General features: G+C 37.6%; 1 protein-coding gene across 3 annotated transcripts in view; it reads right to left on the bottom strand.

Annotated features, from left to right (window-relative positions):
* Positions 1-17,378, bottom strand: part of LOC150086917 (VWFA and cache domain-containing protein 1) — a 464,860-nt gene that overhangs the window by 327,022 nt on the left and 120,460 nt on the right. For all 3 annotated transcript variants that reach the window (XM_090372820.1, XM_090372822.1, XM_090372821.1), the window contains exon 7: positions 13,005-13,140. In XM_090372820.1, the coding sequence (XP_090228946.1) occupies positions 13,005-13,140 (136 nt within the window). The remainder of the gene's footprint in view (positions 1-13,004; positions 13,141-17,378) is intronic.

Genomic DNA, 17,378 nt, shown 5'->3' with positions numbered 1-17,378 from the left:
ATTGAGAGGGTTAGCCCTAGAAAAAGTCCCTTTCAATATATCTACTAACCCATAATTAACACATTTTATAACTTTTATAATTTTGCCTTATTATTTTATTTTATATATTTTTGCTCTATCATATTTCCATTTATGCTACTACCACTACTACCTTTTTTTTCCGCCTTTTTGCTTTATGTTTTATCTCATTTTGTTTTACTCTCACTTTATATTACATACTGTACTTCTAGGTTTTTGCCACTGTGCCAGCGTTGAGGCCTTTGCACATTACTTGGGCGTTTTTGACGCACAGGTCTTTCGCAGACTGCACCTAATCTCACTCAACCTGCTACCCCATTGCCAATCTGATAAATTTTTACTCTGCCATATTCTATCATATATAGAACATATCAATACAGACCGATGTAATGCACAATCTTTCACTCAGATGGCATTAATCGGTGCTGATCTCTATGTTAAAATTTACAAATAATTCTTCACTTAATACAGATATATATATATACAGCCAGGCCTCGCATAATGCGAGTTCAATTAACACGTGTTTTAGTTTTCGCTATTTGAAAAAATTATACCACTTTTCACGATGCAAATTTCCAGTTAACGCGATCTTTTTTTTATGCAATAGTTGAAAAAGATTTGAATCGTGCATTAAGCTTACCGCGCATCGGACAGGCAATAAACAAATGTTTGCCTGCTGCCTGCCTTGGTGTGTTCCATCAACCATCGGAAGAAGACGTGTTACTCGTTTGTCTCCCACTAATAAAGTCAATGCAGACTTGCATTTAAAAATTCAAATTTTTAAATGAGCCAGATGAAAATGTTACGGCGAAGGAGATAATGGTAAAAGAACTTGATGAAATCTTTCATATCGCAGAGAACTTCAAACAAAAGGTTTGAGGTTCTCTGCGATATTTATTTCGCCAGGGCCCAGAGAAGATTGTTGTCGGCTATCGGAAATTGATTGATGAAAAGAGAAAGTCAATACTGTTCAAATATTTCCGCAACAGTCATTTCTTCATTGTGTATTTTATGTCAGAGGTTCCCAAACTTTCTCGGTTCACAGCGCCCTTAGTGTCTCAGTAATTTTTTCACGGCGCACCCAGACCAAAAGAAATACCTAACAGTTCCGTTTAGTAGTTAGGTTCAAACAACTTAATAAGAAATGTTGAAACTGTGAACTACCTCCGGCTAGTAGTTCGCGCAGTGTCCGACAGATGTCGAGTATCGCTCTGTTTCCTTTGAACATTTAAAATATTCTGTGGCGCACAGTTTGGGAACCACTGTTTTATGCAATAAACATTTAATTCCATAATTATTTTCATTATATTTTACATTGTATACAGTTAAATTATTTAAAAGGTATTTTTAAAATTCTTTATAGACATTCCAGAAGGTCAAGGACCAATTATAATTTTTCCTATCGACTATTATATTCGATTAACGCGTTTCTGTTTTGTGCGATGCGCTCGCGGGACCAATTAATCGCATTAATTGAGGCCAGCCTGTATACATATTTTAAAACTGCTGTCAACTGATATAATTTATAGCATAAATTATTCATCAAATCATGCTAACAATTTCCAAATTACTTGTTGATTTTTAGAAATTGTTGGTGGGATTTTTTGTTTGATACAGTTGTCACTAGCTAAATGATGCCACTGCCTGAGCCATGATTTGACATAAGGAACTGCATCACACTGTTTCAATGATTCCCCTATTAAACTGATAGTCATTAGGTGACTTGTAGTCATAATAAGTAAAGAATTTCTCTTAACATCAACAATATGTTTATGGTGCTGAATCCTCTGTCAGCTTCTGATGAACTAACAGCAATTACATCCAAAATTTCTCCAGCCCCTTATATCATCTGAGACTTTATACAGCCACTCCCTAACTTGAAAAAGGGTTGCATTTCGCAGAACTCTGCATAAGTCGGAATTTACCTAAATGCTTATGCAGCACTCACAAATTTGATTGAAGCAAAAAAGAAATGTTCGACGAACGTGTAAATAGAATTATTTATTCAATTTTTTTTTTTTTATCTGAAGTGCAGGAAAAATTACAAAAGTGTACAAAATTTTCAAAATTATAAAATTACAAAAAAAGGGAGGGGATAGGCATAAGGTCAGCAAGTTTTACCTTTCAAGGATCTTTGCTAGAATTAACTCTCCAGCTGATAAGCATGCTGCTGTGGAAGTTGAGGGCTGTGGAGATTTAGAATGGGTTTGTTTTTTCCATCACATCACAAAATTTCTCTGAAACTGCAGAATCGGCACTGGCAACTTCACTGCATACTTTAATGTTTTGGAAACCAGCATGATGCTTGAACTTATTAAACCACCTGTTGCTTGCCACGAACTTGGCTTGGGGTTCACTGTACTTATCCTTAATGTCTTCATAAATACTTCTTACTTTTGCTTGAATGGCCATTGGACTCAGGGGCACTTGCTTCTGAATCTGATTTTCCATCCATATTAGCTTTTCCATCTCCGATATAGCAACTGAACGCTGTTTTGTGATCACTGTTGATCTTAAATGTGCTGATCCTTTAACATGTTCTTTTATACGTGTACTGTCCCTTAAAATAGTATTCACTGTTGAAGCAGCGAGACCTAATTCTGTGCAATAAATCATTTCTAAATCAATTTTTTTCGTTTCCTAGCACTGCCAGCACTTGCTCTTTCCATTGGTCCTTTCCCTTCACCATTGTAATAAGTAAATAGGAATGAAAAGAAGATTCTGAAAATTTATTTAGGTTTATTATATGATTGAGGATTTCAGTGAAGGAGACCTCAAAATATTGTAAGGTAAAACCCACAGAATTCCAGTTATCAGAATTCTCGCAATGGGTACTAAACTCGATCTTATCGCAAATGCAATAAGATCGAGTTTAGTACCCATTTATAATAGATTGCACTAACAGAAAAGTCCAATAAACCAGAAAGTGCAAATTGTTTTCATTGTTTTATGATAGTGACTTTCAGAAATGTGTTTTAAAAAAAATTTATCACAAAGGCATTCAAAATTGATTCTTATAATGAACATATGATAACGATAAAAGTGTAGTGCAAGTTCCATTGTGAAAATGACCTTTTGGAGAGATAAATAGCTTAGTTATATAGCAAAAATTTCAACTTCCGAGGTCTTGGAAAGAATTACCAAAAAAAAAAGAGAGAGAGAGTTATTGGGTTCACATTATAATATTTCACGATACCTCCATTTATTCCTGCGGGATGCAAAATACGTTTCCACAATTTTTTTAAGTTTGCACCGGCCAGCAAAACCTTATGTAAAGTCGAATTTACGTAAATCGAGTTTTATGTAAGCCGGAGAGTGGCTGTATATTCAATATCTCTATTATTTTTAAGTCACAAAAATCATATAACTAGCAATGCAGCTAATGAAGCTGTATATCAAAATAATTCAGCTATGCTGCTTACTAAGTATAAGTACATATACTTTGCAAAGGGGAGAATATCCATAATTTGGGATATTATCTGCCATTGTAACGCTGATACTTATTCAGTAAATTTGTAATTTAGTGCACACTGCTCTTGCAAATTATAGCTACACAATTGTTACAAAGCATTTTTGTGTGAGCTGGTGACTGGTTTTGACATCACTTTAGAACACCACTCTAGAGTGAAGAGAGACAGACTACAGTCATGAAATTTTACCTTGGTTGTGTAACCTTCTTAACATCCTTTTTCTATTTTTTTTTTTTTTTTTTTTTTTTGTTTTTGTGCACATAAATAAGTTGCTGTTGATAAGTGAGATTCAGTTAGTTTAATCAACCATACATTTTTCCAGCTGCGTCCACACTAAGCATTTTGTCTTTCTTCGTGCTTGGCTGAACTAAACTGACATTAAACTGGTCACCACCTGTTCAAGTGCAGTACAATCAAATTAATAGCGCCATCCAATAAAGAATGATCATAATTTTTCATGAAAAACTGTATTGCTTCCTATTTCTAGCTGATCTGTGGAATTTAAAATTAACCAAGCTGCATCACATAGCAACTGTGCAGTTGATTGACTCGTGTACACGATCTGATTTTGACAGTCGGTCAAAGTTTATACCGTTCACTTTCATATACAGAACAATGGATGTAACATGCAAGGAACAGTATGCTGTTCTCAAATTTTGTTTCCATCTCAAGAAAATACCAGCTGAAGTGTATGAAATGTTAAAAGAGGCTTATGTGAATCTAAGCTTCCATGGCGCCTCCGTAGCCAGGTGGGAAGGAGCAGCAGTGCGCAGCACATGCTTCTTGATTAGACCAGGGTTCGGGCCCGTCACCACCAAATACAGAGGATGCGGAAAGGTCAGGGAATGACCACTGCATATTCACGGAGCAATATGGCCTTAGTTGCTAATGCCCCTAAAAACCAAATAATAAACATAAAACAAACTAAGCTTCCATACAGCACACCTCATAGTGTTTAGGATGTTTAAAGATGGACATGATTCGATTACAAAAATCAGTAGTCCTGGAGCTCCAACCACTGCTGTCACTACAGAAACCACAATCTTCTGTAATCATGAGAGGCGATTGTCATATAACAGTAGGACAACTGGCAGAAATGTTGAGAATATCAGTAGGAAGCATAAACGGTATTCTCTGTAGCCACTTGCATATGATGTGTTTGTGCCTGAAAGGTTTCAAGACTACTCACACCTGAGCAACAGCAAGTTTGCATGGTTTGTCAAGAGCTGAAATGGATGGCTACTGAAAATGGTGAGGTTCTGCACAAGGTGATAATCACAGATGAAACATGGCTTTATTTTTCGACCCAGATAGTAAGCAAAAATGCTATTTTTGGAAGTCTACATCATCACCAACACTGAAAAAAGCAAATATTGTGGCTATTGCAGGAAAGGACCTTGTACCCTGTGATTTTTTATTTTTTTATTTCCAAAGTTAAAGAAGGAGCTGTTAGGAAAACACTGCCAGTCATCAGAATAAGTTGTAAGGATATTGGAGGCGATTCTCAAACACATGTAAAAAAAGGGTGACACGAGTAATTACAGACCAGTTAGTTTAACTTCTGTTCCGGGTAAAATAATGGAGTCGCTGGTTAAAGATGCATTGCAGGATCATCTAGACAAGACTGCAGCAATAATTCAAACACAGCATGGGTTTGTTAAGGGAAAGTCTTGTCTGACAAATTTGATTGGTTATTATGATGTGGTCACAAAGGAACTGGATGCAAAAAATAATTTTGATATCATATACTTGGATTTCAGGAAAGCTTTTGACACTGTTGCGCATGGAAGACTACTGTACAAATTGGGGCAGAATGGTATTAAGGGTAAGTTGCTATATGGATAAAAGGATGGTTAAGTGGAAGAAGACAGAGGGTGGTAATCAATGGGTGCTGCTCTTCGTGGACTAATGTTATTAGTGGAGTCCCACAGGGTTCGGTGTTGGGTCCACTGTTGTTTTGTGAATTTATCAATGATATTGATGAAGGTATATCAGGCTTAATGTCGAAGTTTGCAGATGACACAAAGGTTGGCAGGGTTGTTAATGACAGTAATGGCAGTGTGCTACTGCAACAGGATCTAGATAATTTGGGCAGATGGGCTAAGAAGTGGCAACTGAAGTTCAACCTTGACAAATGCAAAGTACTGCATATGGGTAGAAGTAACCCCAGAGAAACGTACCAACTGTGTGGTACTACACTTACGGTGGTAGAAAATGAAAAAGACCTGGGAGTAATTGTGCAGTCAGATATGAAGTTTTCTGAGCAGTGCAGACAGGCTGCTAGGGCGGGTCATGGGGTTTTGTCAATGATATATAGGAATTTTGCTAGCAGGGAAAAGGAGGTGATTGTCCCTCTGTATAAGGCAATGGTCAGGCCACGCCTTGAGTACTGCGTACAGGTCTGGAGGCCTCATTTTAGGAAGGATGTAGATTTGCTTGAGCGTGTACAGAGAAGAGCAACACGATTGGTGAGGGGAATGAAGGGATTCTCTTACCAAGAGAGGCTTAAGTTCTGCAAATTGCAGTGGCTGGAGACTAGGCACCTGCGCGGTGATCTGATTGAGGTATATAAGGCCTTGAATGGGTTGAGCACGCTGAATTCTGATGGGATCCTTCCACTTGTTCAGATTACCAACCTACGGGGACATAAGTTCAAATTAAGAAAGGACAGATGTAGAATAGATGTGCGGAAATTTGCCTTTAGCCAGCGGGTGGTTAATTGCTGGAACAAACTTCCATCTGTCATTGTGGAAGTTGATAGGTTAAATAAATTTAAGGAGGAACTGGACAGGCATTTGGAGGGAATGGTGTGATTTTTTTTTTTTTTTTTGGCTGATGCTGCATAAGCTCCTACACTTGCTTTCTTGCATCATGTGCCACTACTACTACTACTACTACTAATGGCACCCACCATGTTTTTGAAGAATGGCAGAAAAGTTGCAGTAAGTGCATTTCATGAAATGGAGACTATTCTGAAAATGACAATCAAAATACGGATGATTAATAAAGTCAGGGGGTGGAAGATAATTCTTTATCGAATAGCCCTCGTACATAGCTATAATTTGCAAGAGAAGTTTACACTACTTTTCAAAGGTTTTTGCAAAAGGTAATCTAGTGCCAATCTTGTATTTTCAATACAAGACTGGCACTAAATGAAATAAATGTGCATATGTGTAATCTTGCATAGATTACACATATAAACAGCAAATGATATCCCAAGATGCAGATGCACTCTCATTATATACAATTGTATATAAATAAACATCATCCTAGAACATGTAATACAACTTCACCCTTAGCACATGTTTTAACATATCACTCATCAGTTTTTAACCCTTTCACAAGTATGCGTGTGCATGTGTGTTTGGTATGTGTCTGTGTGTGTGTGTGCACTACTTATAAATCTGATTGACTCTTAAATATCTTAGTTGAATTATCATATTCTAAAATGCATTACTATATTATTGATGAAGCACTAATGTCATTGCTATTGCAATTTTTAAATTACACATTCACGTGTAATATATTTGTAAAAGAATTAGAGAAGTTTACCTCAATATGATACGTAAAACACTTCGGTGTGATACTCTCCAGAAATTAAAACGAAAACAATTAAAAAATCGAAAATCTTATATTACAGTAAGAAATAATTAACAATAATTAAAAATCAATTTAACGCAATAAAAAATTAAGTAAAAAAAAATAACCTCAAGAAGGTCCCACTCTGAAATGACACCTCTCGATGAGTTCAGTGTTCTGTGGTGCCACTCTTATCAGTATTCCTCTGATTGATGTTACTCGGAGTAGCTGCTCAGACTGCCTATCATTTTTTGTTTCAATTAAGAGGTCCTCAGAACGGAGCCTCTTAACTGATTTAGGGGGACCTGCTAACCCTTTCTGCATAAAAAAGGGTGACATTTTTCCTATAGGTTTTTAGCTGGTGGAATGGATAATTAAAAACCTTGGGACATGTCCTGATGGTATTTCAGTTCACTGCCTCTTCGCAGCAATAGCATTCTCTGTTTCTTCATTTTTACCTGCAGATAGGGAATGGTTGGACCCCCCCCTCCTGAAGAAATTAGTTTATCAGGATTCATTGTATTGTTGATTTGGTTCAGTGCCTGGGCTCCCCACCTACCCAGAAAGCAATAAATGCGCTCGGGAGTGGGACATCAGGGCTACCTAGACACCATACCTGCACCACAGCCAGCCTGAATCTTGTCCCTCGGACATGAGGGTAGGGGCTTGGCATTGATACAGTTGACCCTTGCAGACAAACCCACTAGCCGATTGATCCTAGCTGGGCCATCCGGGACAACCTGTCTTGTCGAAGCAGGTGTCAAAGTGGCGTGTTGAAGTTGGGCTCCTCAACCACCAGATCCCCATTTCCATGGGTCGCAGTGCACAGACAACATGCCGGGTTCCATAGATGTTAGCTTGGAGCTTAGGCTGTGGGCATTGGATCCCAGTGATGCTAATCTGGAGAACCAGCAGCATCACTGGGAGGTCCCCTCACCACGTACAAGTGCCCACATCGAGGGGCATATATATGGTTGGTGCATTCAATCGCAGCCAGTATGAGTCATTTAATATTAATATTAAAATTAAATATTATTCTGACAGGAGTGATAAAAGCTTTTTACAGCATAACAGTCCATGCTGCAAGTCATAATAAGCTATACACATTTTTACAACTACCAAACTAATGCGAAAAGGGAAGTAAATCATTTTAAGTGCTTCTGAATTTTTTAGGGTTCAGATGGGTATTTTACATTTCAAATATTCTGAAACAATAGTGCTTGTTTGTCTATACATATAAACACATTAAAGGAAATTTTAAATGAATAACAAAATGAAAGAGAAAAAAATAAAATTTTATTTACCTACATACCCACATTAACCTATCGCACTTCCAAATAACACAAATAAAATATGTAAATTAAAAAACAGCAGTTGCAGAAAGGCAAGTTAAATCAAAAGCAAATAAAAAAAATAATAATAATAAAAAAAAAAAAAATCAGCAAAAATCAGTTGTTGAAATTAATGTTTTTCTCTAATTTCAAAAATGCATTTCTTCTACAATTCCCTACTCTTAATTTAGTTATTCTTCTTTCCCCGCTTTTGCTGCTATTGTTAATGCTCTCTTTTTTTGTGTGTTTTCTCCTTACTTGGCTTGCCTTTTTATGGACTATTTTTTAATTATAATATAATAGCTTTAAATTCAAATAAAAAATTATTCTACTATTTATTGCTAGTGTCATTACAAAAATTGAACATTACACGATCAAAGTAAATCTCTATTAGTTGTGGGAAAAAGCTATTAACTTCTAAATTTGATATACATATATATATATATATGTATATACATAAACTTATGTATAAATCACCTAGTAACAAAGTGATATAGTTGATTTAATATGTTGAATTGTGATAAATAATGACATGAATCTACATATATTAAATAAGCCAAAATTAATCAAGTTATAAATGTATATATTATATGAATATATAAAACTAATTACACTCTTTACACATCAATAATAGTTCAACTAGGACCACAACCAATCAGTGCATAAACAAGTAATCAGTGGAACTACTATATGTTAAATTACGTTAGGGTTATACAGGATTGTACCTTAGTATTTACTTCAATCTAAGGTACAACCCTGTGTAACAATAATGTAATTTTAACCATAAATATCCTTAGCTTAAAATTCAATTAATAATTAATTACAAATGTTCCTACACTGTAACTCCTTTATATTTTCTCACCCTAACAGCCAATGTATAGTCTGATGATAGGCAGCGGTAAGATGCCTAAAACATAGTGGTTTGGGCTATAAGCTTAACAAACTATATATTAATAATTGTAAGCGGTAGAAGAGTGGTTATTATAACAATTAATTTTCATAATAATAATTTAAATAAAACAGAATATCCACACTATTCTTATTCTCACAAGGAAATCATCCCATTCAGCTTTAAATTTGGTCATGCTCTCAGCCTCATCATGTTGAGTAGAAACTTATTCTAGTGTTGGACAACCCACTATCCAGGTGAACTTCATGAGATCCCATCTTCTGCTATTCCCTGAGAGTTCATATTTGTGTCTCCTTGTTCATGTCTTACTTATGAGTGAGAACAAACCTTCGTTTACCTTACTCAATCCCTTCAAATGTTGGATGTCAAACTTTGCAGTTTACACCTTCCTAGCCATTCTTCATATACACCAATGAGCCAAAAAATTATGACCACAAGTCATTATGCAAATCGAAGCAACTGCAGGTGAACTACGGCACATGCGCAGGTCAGGACATGGTATAAAAAACACCTGATACTGAGCTCCGTTAATCAGTGTTACTCTTGTTCTTCAGATGGGAAAGGCAGCGGACTTAAGCGGACAAAGGCCAAATTGTAATGGTCAGATGACTGGGTCAGAGCATATTCCGAAATGGCATGGCTGGTGGGATGCTCACGGTCAGCTGTGGTTAGTACCTGCCGAAAGTGGTAGCTGTGGTTAGTACCAAGGAGGAGGGAAAACCTACGAACTGTTGGCAAGGTGTTGGATGACCATGGCTCATTGATGCTTGAGGTGAGCAAAGGCTCTCTCCCGAATGGTATGTGGCAATAGAAGGGCGACTGTGGCGCAACTCGCCAGTAATTGGAATGCTGGTGACAGCAGTAATGTGTCACAACACACAGTACATAGAACCCTGCTGAAAATGGGGCTGTGTAGCCGCAGGCCGCTCCCATAAATGTGCCCATGCTAACCACAGTTCACCAGTGGCAGCGCCTACAATGAGCAAGCGAGCATCGAAACAGGACCTTGAGTGATTGGAAGAAGGTCGTCTGGTCCGATGAATCACATTTCCTGTTGCACCATGTGGACGGCCGGGTACGTGTGCGTTGTTTACCTGGGGAAGTGATGGCGCCTGGATGCACCGTGGGATGAAAACAAAACAGTGGCAGTGGTCTCATGCTTTTGGCGATGTTCTGCTGGGATACCCTGGGTCCAGTCATCCAGGTGCTGGGCAGTCTGACATCTACCACCTACCTTAACATCACTGACCATACCAAACTAACCGGTAGAAATCAACCACACCTTCATGACTATGAATCTCCGACAGGATTTCTCCCACATATGATCCTAACATCTTGAAAACCAAGACTGAGATGCTGTCCTAGCCACAGCTTTTCTACTGGATGTCAATCAAACAGATATTGCCAATGTGCCATACAGGCGATTTGAGCTGGCTCCCTTGCCAGCCACTGTTCTTCCCTTTATCTGGGTGGGGTGGTAGATGGCCTCACTGTCCCCTCCCCTTCCGTCACCCCCACTTTCCCCTCTGGTGGGGCATGGGCATGCCCCACTCTAACTGGAGTTGTCTTCCCTATCGGCTCCATATTTCTGTCTATCTACCCCAGTCTTCAGTCTCCCCACCCCCATACTCTACCTATTCGCAAGTGAATGCCCCACACAAACTAAATTCAACAATCTAAAATCACTTTTGCCCACCATTTTTTGGCTTTTTTTCTAGGAACTTCTCCGCTACACTACACAATCAATTTTTTTTTTTTTTTTTTTTTAAGGACCTAGCCACTGAAATCTCAGGAAATTAGGTGGCAGGACCTGCCAGAGTAAATCTTAAACTAATGGGTACCTGGTCTGCCTCCACAGGGCGAAAGTGGGGCAACATCGGGCCTCAGCAGAGGTCTGGCAGCTAAATGGCCAGAAGAACAACGGTACATGACACCACACACTTCAAGATTCATACACCTTTTTTAAATCTCTGGCTTTTACTGTGATCTGTATCACCACACAATGTAAACTACACAGAGATGGGGGAAACCCCTGGTGCCATCTGACCCTAAATACACTTTACTTTACTTTAGCTAAATATCACTGCTGACCTGGTACACCCTTTCATGGCAATGGTCTTGCCCTCTGGCGGTGCCGTCTTTCAGCAGGATAATGCGTCAAGCCACACCGCCCAGACTGTTCGAGACTAGTTTGCGGAACATGAGGAAGACTTCCAGTATTGCCCTGGCCTCAAAATTCCCCAGACATCAATCCCATCAAGCATCTGTGGTTTGTGTTGGAACAGCAACTCCGATCTGCAATGTCTCAACCACAGGCCTTACAGGAGTTAAAGGATCTGCTGGTTACATGTTGGTACCATATACCACAAGACACATTTAGAAATCTTGTAGCATCCATGCCTCACTAGGTATGAGCTGTTTTGGCTGCACGTGTCTGCACTCATCACCAATCTGGTCACCTTTCTCTAAACTTTCTCCAGAAGTTCTGTCTTTTTTTAAGCACAGTCTCCAGACATGAATACCCTATTCCAAAGGCCTAATCACCTTGTAAAGAGGGATAATTACATACTTCTCCCGACTAGAAGAGACCTTATTAAATCATAGACAGGACACCATGTGCCTTTCTATATACAATGTTTACACTGTATAAAAAATTTCATGTCAGATTGAATCATAACACAAATCTTTTTTGGCTTGAACCACGTTTACCTCCTTTCCCCTAGCTTATATGTGATTATCCATCTTTATAAGGTGAATTAGACTGCAGTATTTCTAAACAAGTCCATCGAAATAAAGTCGTAAAGTGACTGTTTGCATTGGTACACTCAATAACTTAGTCAGGTGCATATATACGCAAAATTTTTTCTTTAAAATTTGGTTGATTGAGTGTTAACAAATCATCCACATATCTATACATAATAATTTGATCTAGATTCCTCTAATAATAATGCAAATAAATATCTACTTTGCATGAATTACCTGCAACATTTCTATTCCCCTCTTCTGAATGAATAAAGGTGAATGTGCTAATATGGCAAATCTCATTACATAGAGAATTTATTGTCCACTCATTAGAATTAAATTAATTTGCAATTTTAATTAATTACTCTATGGCTGAAAACAAATTTTTACATATCTATCCTTTTTAAATTTAGGACCCCTGCTGACATTAACCTAATGATATTAAACCCAATTAATAACCACATGAGGTAATTGTTTCTTACACACACATTCAAGCTGAAATTACGGCATTCATAGATCATACGTGATTTCTTGTTTAAATGACATCCAGAAACGTTACAGCAAAGCAAACAACTGGAACTAAACTAGAACTGGCCAAACTTCAATGGATACCAGTTGGATTTCCCTATACAAGCAATAAGCTCATAGTGAATTATAGTTCGTTTATGAATGTTTCAACCAACTTAGTAGAGATTCGTATATCTGGCAGCTTAAATTTTTATTCACATATTTTTGGAAAGTAATGTCTTGTAAGCAGGCAACAGGGTTTTTAGCGCCCCAAGACAGAAATGTATTTGGCACCCTTGAAATACTTTCATTAAATATTATTCTAATAAAAATTTTGAATTTCGGTGCCCCCAAACATCAACACCACTATGCCCTGCTTACCAGGCTTACCATGTTCCACCGGCCCTGTTTATAAGAATATTTTAACTTCCTAACTTAAGATCTTACCTTGCGTTTTTTGAAGACCATCAATAAATCTGCTAAAATGAAATTTTGTTTCATATGAAGCAAAAACCATTTTATGAGTAAGACAGCTGTCACTATGTGGATACTGCACTTCACCAGCAAGGCCAATCACCCCAACCTATAATATAGTAATTAAAATGTAAGCAAAGCAAATTTTATTTACATATCAAATATAAATAAAAATTAATATTTATTCACTTTTATTATGACAGTAGATACTTGTTTCACTAAAGTTTTTCAATGCTAACACTATAATGAATTCTGACACTTTTTCATTTAACTTCAATTCTTCAACATAATCAAAAAACATACACAAAGAAAAAAAATACTGATTTAAACAGAGATGCTGCTATCAGAGAATAAAATTTTATGACGCCATTGCTATTTTTAAGTAACAATGATCCAAAGATAGAAAAGTTTAAAGCTCTTGGATATGTTCAGGGAACCTGTTGGTTGGTTGAAATTAGGCTTTTTTCTTTTTTTTTTTGGCATAGAGGCTTCTATGTTAAGGTGTGCTGATCCAAAAGTTGTCCACAAAACAGGACTGTTTTCTTTCAAGGTTATCTTACATTAAAATCAATTATATAATTGGATTCATTTTAGATATCTGAAAAATTATCTAGATTTGCACTGTTCCCTATTTTTATTAGTGTCAGTGACTGTTGTAAGTCAGGTGAAAACTGAAAAGCTGTTCTTTGGATGCTGTTATAATGACTGGGCTGTACTGTAAATTACCTACAACAATATTAACACTGGGGTGAATTATCTCCTTTTAGTAGAAACAGTTTGGCCAATTATGTATGAGCAATATATGTGCCTTGAATAAAACTACTTTTTCATGTTGATTTTTGCAAGGTAGAAAGCACATTTAAAAGAATCTGTAAGATTCTTTAAGTGCAGGATGTGGGATGGACAAGTGGCTAACAGGTCCAATTCTAGCTGAACTGCATATAATTCTGCAACTGAATTTTACTGGAAGAAAGATAGCACAACACAGGATGAATGAAATATTGCTGCTGCTCCTATCATAGTTATCATTTTCAATCTGTCAGTGTTATAACTGAACTTTCTGTGAGTTATTCAGGGAATGTACTGCATACAACTGCCAGATATGAGGACATTTAGCAAGTTTTTGCCTGATTGCTGAAAGCAGTCATCACACGTTGGTGCTCCTGTGTTCCACGATGGATCTGTTTATCTGTTTCTTGGTACATATTGTAACGCCTATGTCCCAGGTTTCCATAAAAAGATTTACTTACTTAACCTTTATTATATATTAGTATATTAATTTACACCACACACCATTGAATTTCCCCCTTTGTGTGTGTGGGAAAGAGGATGAATGAATGATTGGGAGAAAAAACAGATATAACTTAACAGAAAATGTAGAAAAAAGTTTAAAAAATTATTATAAAATGTAAGAAAAAAGTACAAAAATAGAATGAAAGTAGATTGTGAATGAGGATTATGAAAGCAGAAAATGTCTCTTCCCCCACCCCGAAAAGGCATGATGGGCAATTGGCGTAGGCCCTCTGCCCATCCAAGCAGACGCCATGCCGTGACTACTTAGTTGGCGTGGTGTGTGTGTGATGCTGACAATGGCCAGCATGGCCATCCTCACTTGTGTGGGATAGAGCACCAATACTGGCACTCCTACATAGATCCTTTCCCTATGTTATTTCATTCCTACCACCTGGGCTGGCTGATCTCTCACTCCCATACCCTTCTTCCCAACCTAGGTGGCACCCCCCCCTTCACCTGGTGGGTTCCTCTCTGCTAACTATCATATACCAACTCCCCAGAGCAGGATGGGCATCCTGACCTCGAGGTCCCCTTCTATCCCCCCCCCCTTTCACTCAGGCGAGTGCCTTCACTACTGCCCCCTCTATCCTTCTACCATCTTCTTCTTCCATTTTTTTTTTTTTTTTTTTTTTTTTCCCTACTGAGCTCTGTCTGTAGCCTTGGCTGCCACAGGGTTCGCCCCACAAGTGCTTTATACTCGCTACTCCCTGCATGTGTTAAGTTTTTTGTATTCATCACATTGCTTGATGTGGAGTTGGGGGAAAACTGCCTCCTCGTGGTGCTGGATGGTAAACTAGAGGTTTTTATGTGAAAACACAGGTCTTTAGGCTAACAGGGCAGATGAACAACATAACCAACACAACCCCACACTAACCTACATAAATCTGGCCTTTACAGAATTTTGTATTCATCACATTTCTTGATGCGGAGTTGGGGGAAAACCAGAACTGCATTACAATTAACACTATACTATTTCCATAAAAAGGCTGATTGTTATTTCTTATACTCAGATTCTAGCTGAGTTGTTTTCATTGGGTTTGCTCTTGTAGTAATGCACAAACTGTGGTTCAAACATCAGGCAATAAAAATGGGAAAATATCAGGCATTAAAAACTGTGCTACCAATTGCGAAATTTTTGCAACGGGTACAGCAAGAATACAGCTATTTGCTATATACTGGCTTACCTGCTCACGGCAAAACACGGACTACATTTCTTTAGGACAACTAGAGAAAAACTCTGCTACCAATTGCAAAATTTTTGCAATGGGTACTGCTAGTATAAATATAATAAGGTACACCAATCCATGCCTCATGACACTGCAAAGAGACTTTTAAGAATGTTTAACAATTTCATACAAATGGCTTGTAAATATGTAATATGTGCAGAAAATGTGGGTTCTTAGGATTAATCCTAAGAAGCAGATAGCAGTGGTGATCAGAATGATTTGAGCATTCAACCCGAGTATGGGATGTATGCTGTGTTTTTTTACAAAAAGTGAATTACTGTAAATTTTTTTTTCTGAGAGGGAATAACCATTACATTTCATCCAAAATGCTATTTTGTTAATTGCAGTCTGAAGTTTTCTCTCAATGGTTGCCAAATTTTGCAAATGCATGAAATAACCAGATCATTTGCATACAGATATGTCTCTATGGTATTTCGTATATCTGGTATCATATTATTTATCCAGAGCAAAAACAGTGTCGTGTGCTGAGGACTGAACCTTGTGGAATACTTTCTTGTGTGAACAATTGAGACATAGCATTCCGATAGCGTAGCTAGAAAATTCTGTATAATAAAAAACTGTGTATAAGATAAGGTAATTTGCCGCAGAGTCCAACAGCATGAAGGTCTTGAAGAATGCGAAATCTCCATGTGACATCAAAGCTTTTTCCACATCAAGACTCACCGTGACTAGATGTCCATTTCTAATGAACGAGTTACGGTTATTTTATTCTGCTTTGACCATCATGTCCTATGTACAATCAGTTTCATTTGAAGCCATACTGGTTTTGATTAATTAAATTTTCAGTTTCAAGAAATCATGTGAGATGCTTATGTGCCATTTTTTCTAATACCTTGACAAGGCAACCTGTGTGTGTGTGTGTGTGTGTGTGTGTGTGTGTGTGTGTGTGTGTGTGTGTGTGTGTGTGTGTGTGTGTGTGTGTGAGAGAGAGAGAGAGAGAGAGAGAGAGAGAGAGAGAGAGAGAGAGAGAGAGAGAGAGAGAGAAAACAAAAGTTAGAAGTAGAAAGGAATCACCAAGAAAGAGATTAGGACCCTGGGTGCCAAGACCATACTCACCAGATGTGAGCCACTAGGGTTATCCCTATAATCAGTGTTAGTCAATCTGACAAGAAGCTCAAATTCATTCATTTTATTTACAACACTCCTGGTATATTAAATATTTTATGTTATTACTTTTCCCTACTCTTATACATCCTTGAAATTAGTTAAAAAGTTTTTCCCTCTGGCATATGGTTGCTGGTTTTCAGAGTACCTATTTCTGTGCATATGGCAAATCAAGGTTGCACACAAATACTTCTGAGGAGAATGCAAGTGTTACCTTTATCCATGCTACTAACCTGTAACTTTCCAATTACCCCTCCCCAACTGGCAGTTTTTCTAAACCCTTGAGGTTTCATCTATGGCAATAGCAAGGCCTCTTGCATCTCCACTGTTCAAATGAATTCCATAATTACTAAATAAATTCTTTACCAACTGGGGCAAGCTATGCTGAGGAAATTTTTCCTCCTTAAACCTTGCCGTCCCCAAGTCTAGAATTAACTGACAAGACTCTCAACACAAAATCAATCCTTATGTGTCTATGCAGAATTGCAGACACAATAATACTTTGCCCTATCTCATGGCTTTTTTTTTTTCAACATGACCTTATATTCAGCAACAAAGTCATCAGTTCTTTTTTGATTTACACTATTCATCCCCACATGGTTAACCATAGTCACTTTAGTTTTTGGTTTTCAAGACATTTTGTGCTCCATTTATCTGTTAATATCTCTGGATTATCACAACTCCAATACTGATATATATATAT

This window comes from Mastigoproctus giganteus, chromosome 4 (genome assembly GCF_048544385.1).
Source record: "Mastigoproctus giganteus isolate SK-2022 chromosome 4, ASM4854438v1, whole genome shotgun sequence".
Taxonomy (NCBI): domain Eukaryota; kingdom Metazoa; phylum Arthropoda; class Arachnida; order Uropygi; family Thelyphonidae; genus Mastigoproctus; species Mastigoproctus giganteus.
The sequence above is the reverse complement of the archived record's forward strand: the minus strand, read 5'-3'. Positions and strand labels throughout refer to the sequence as shown.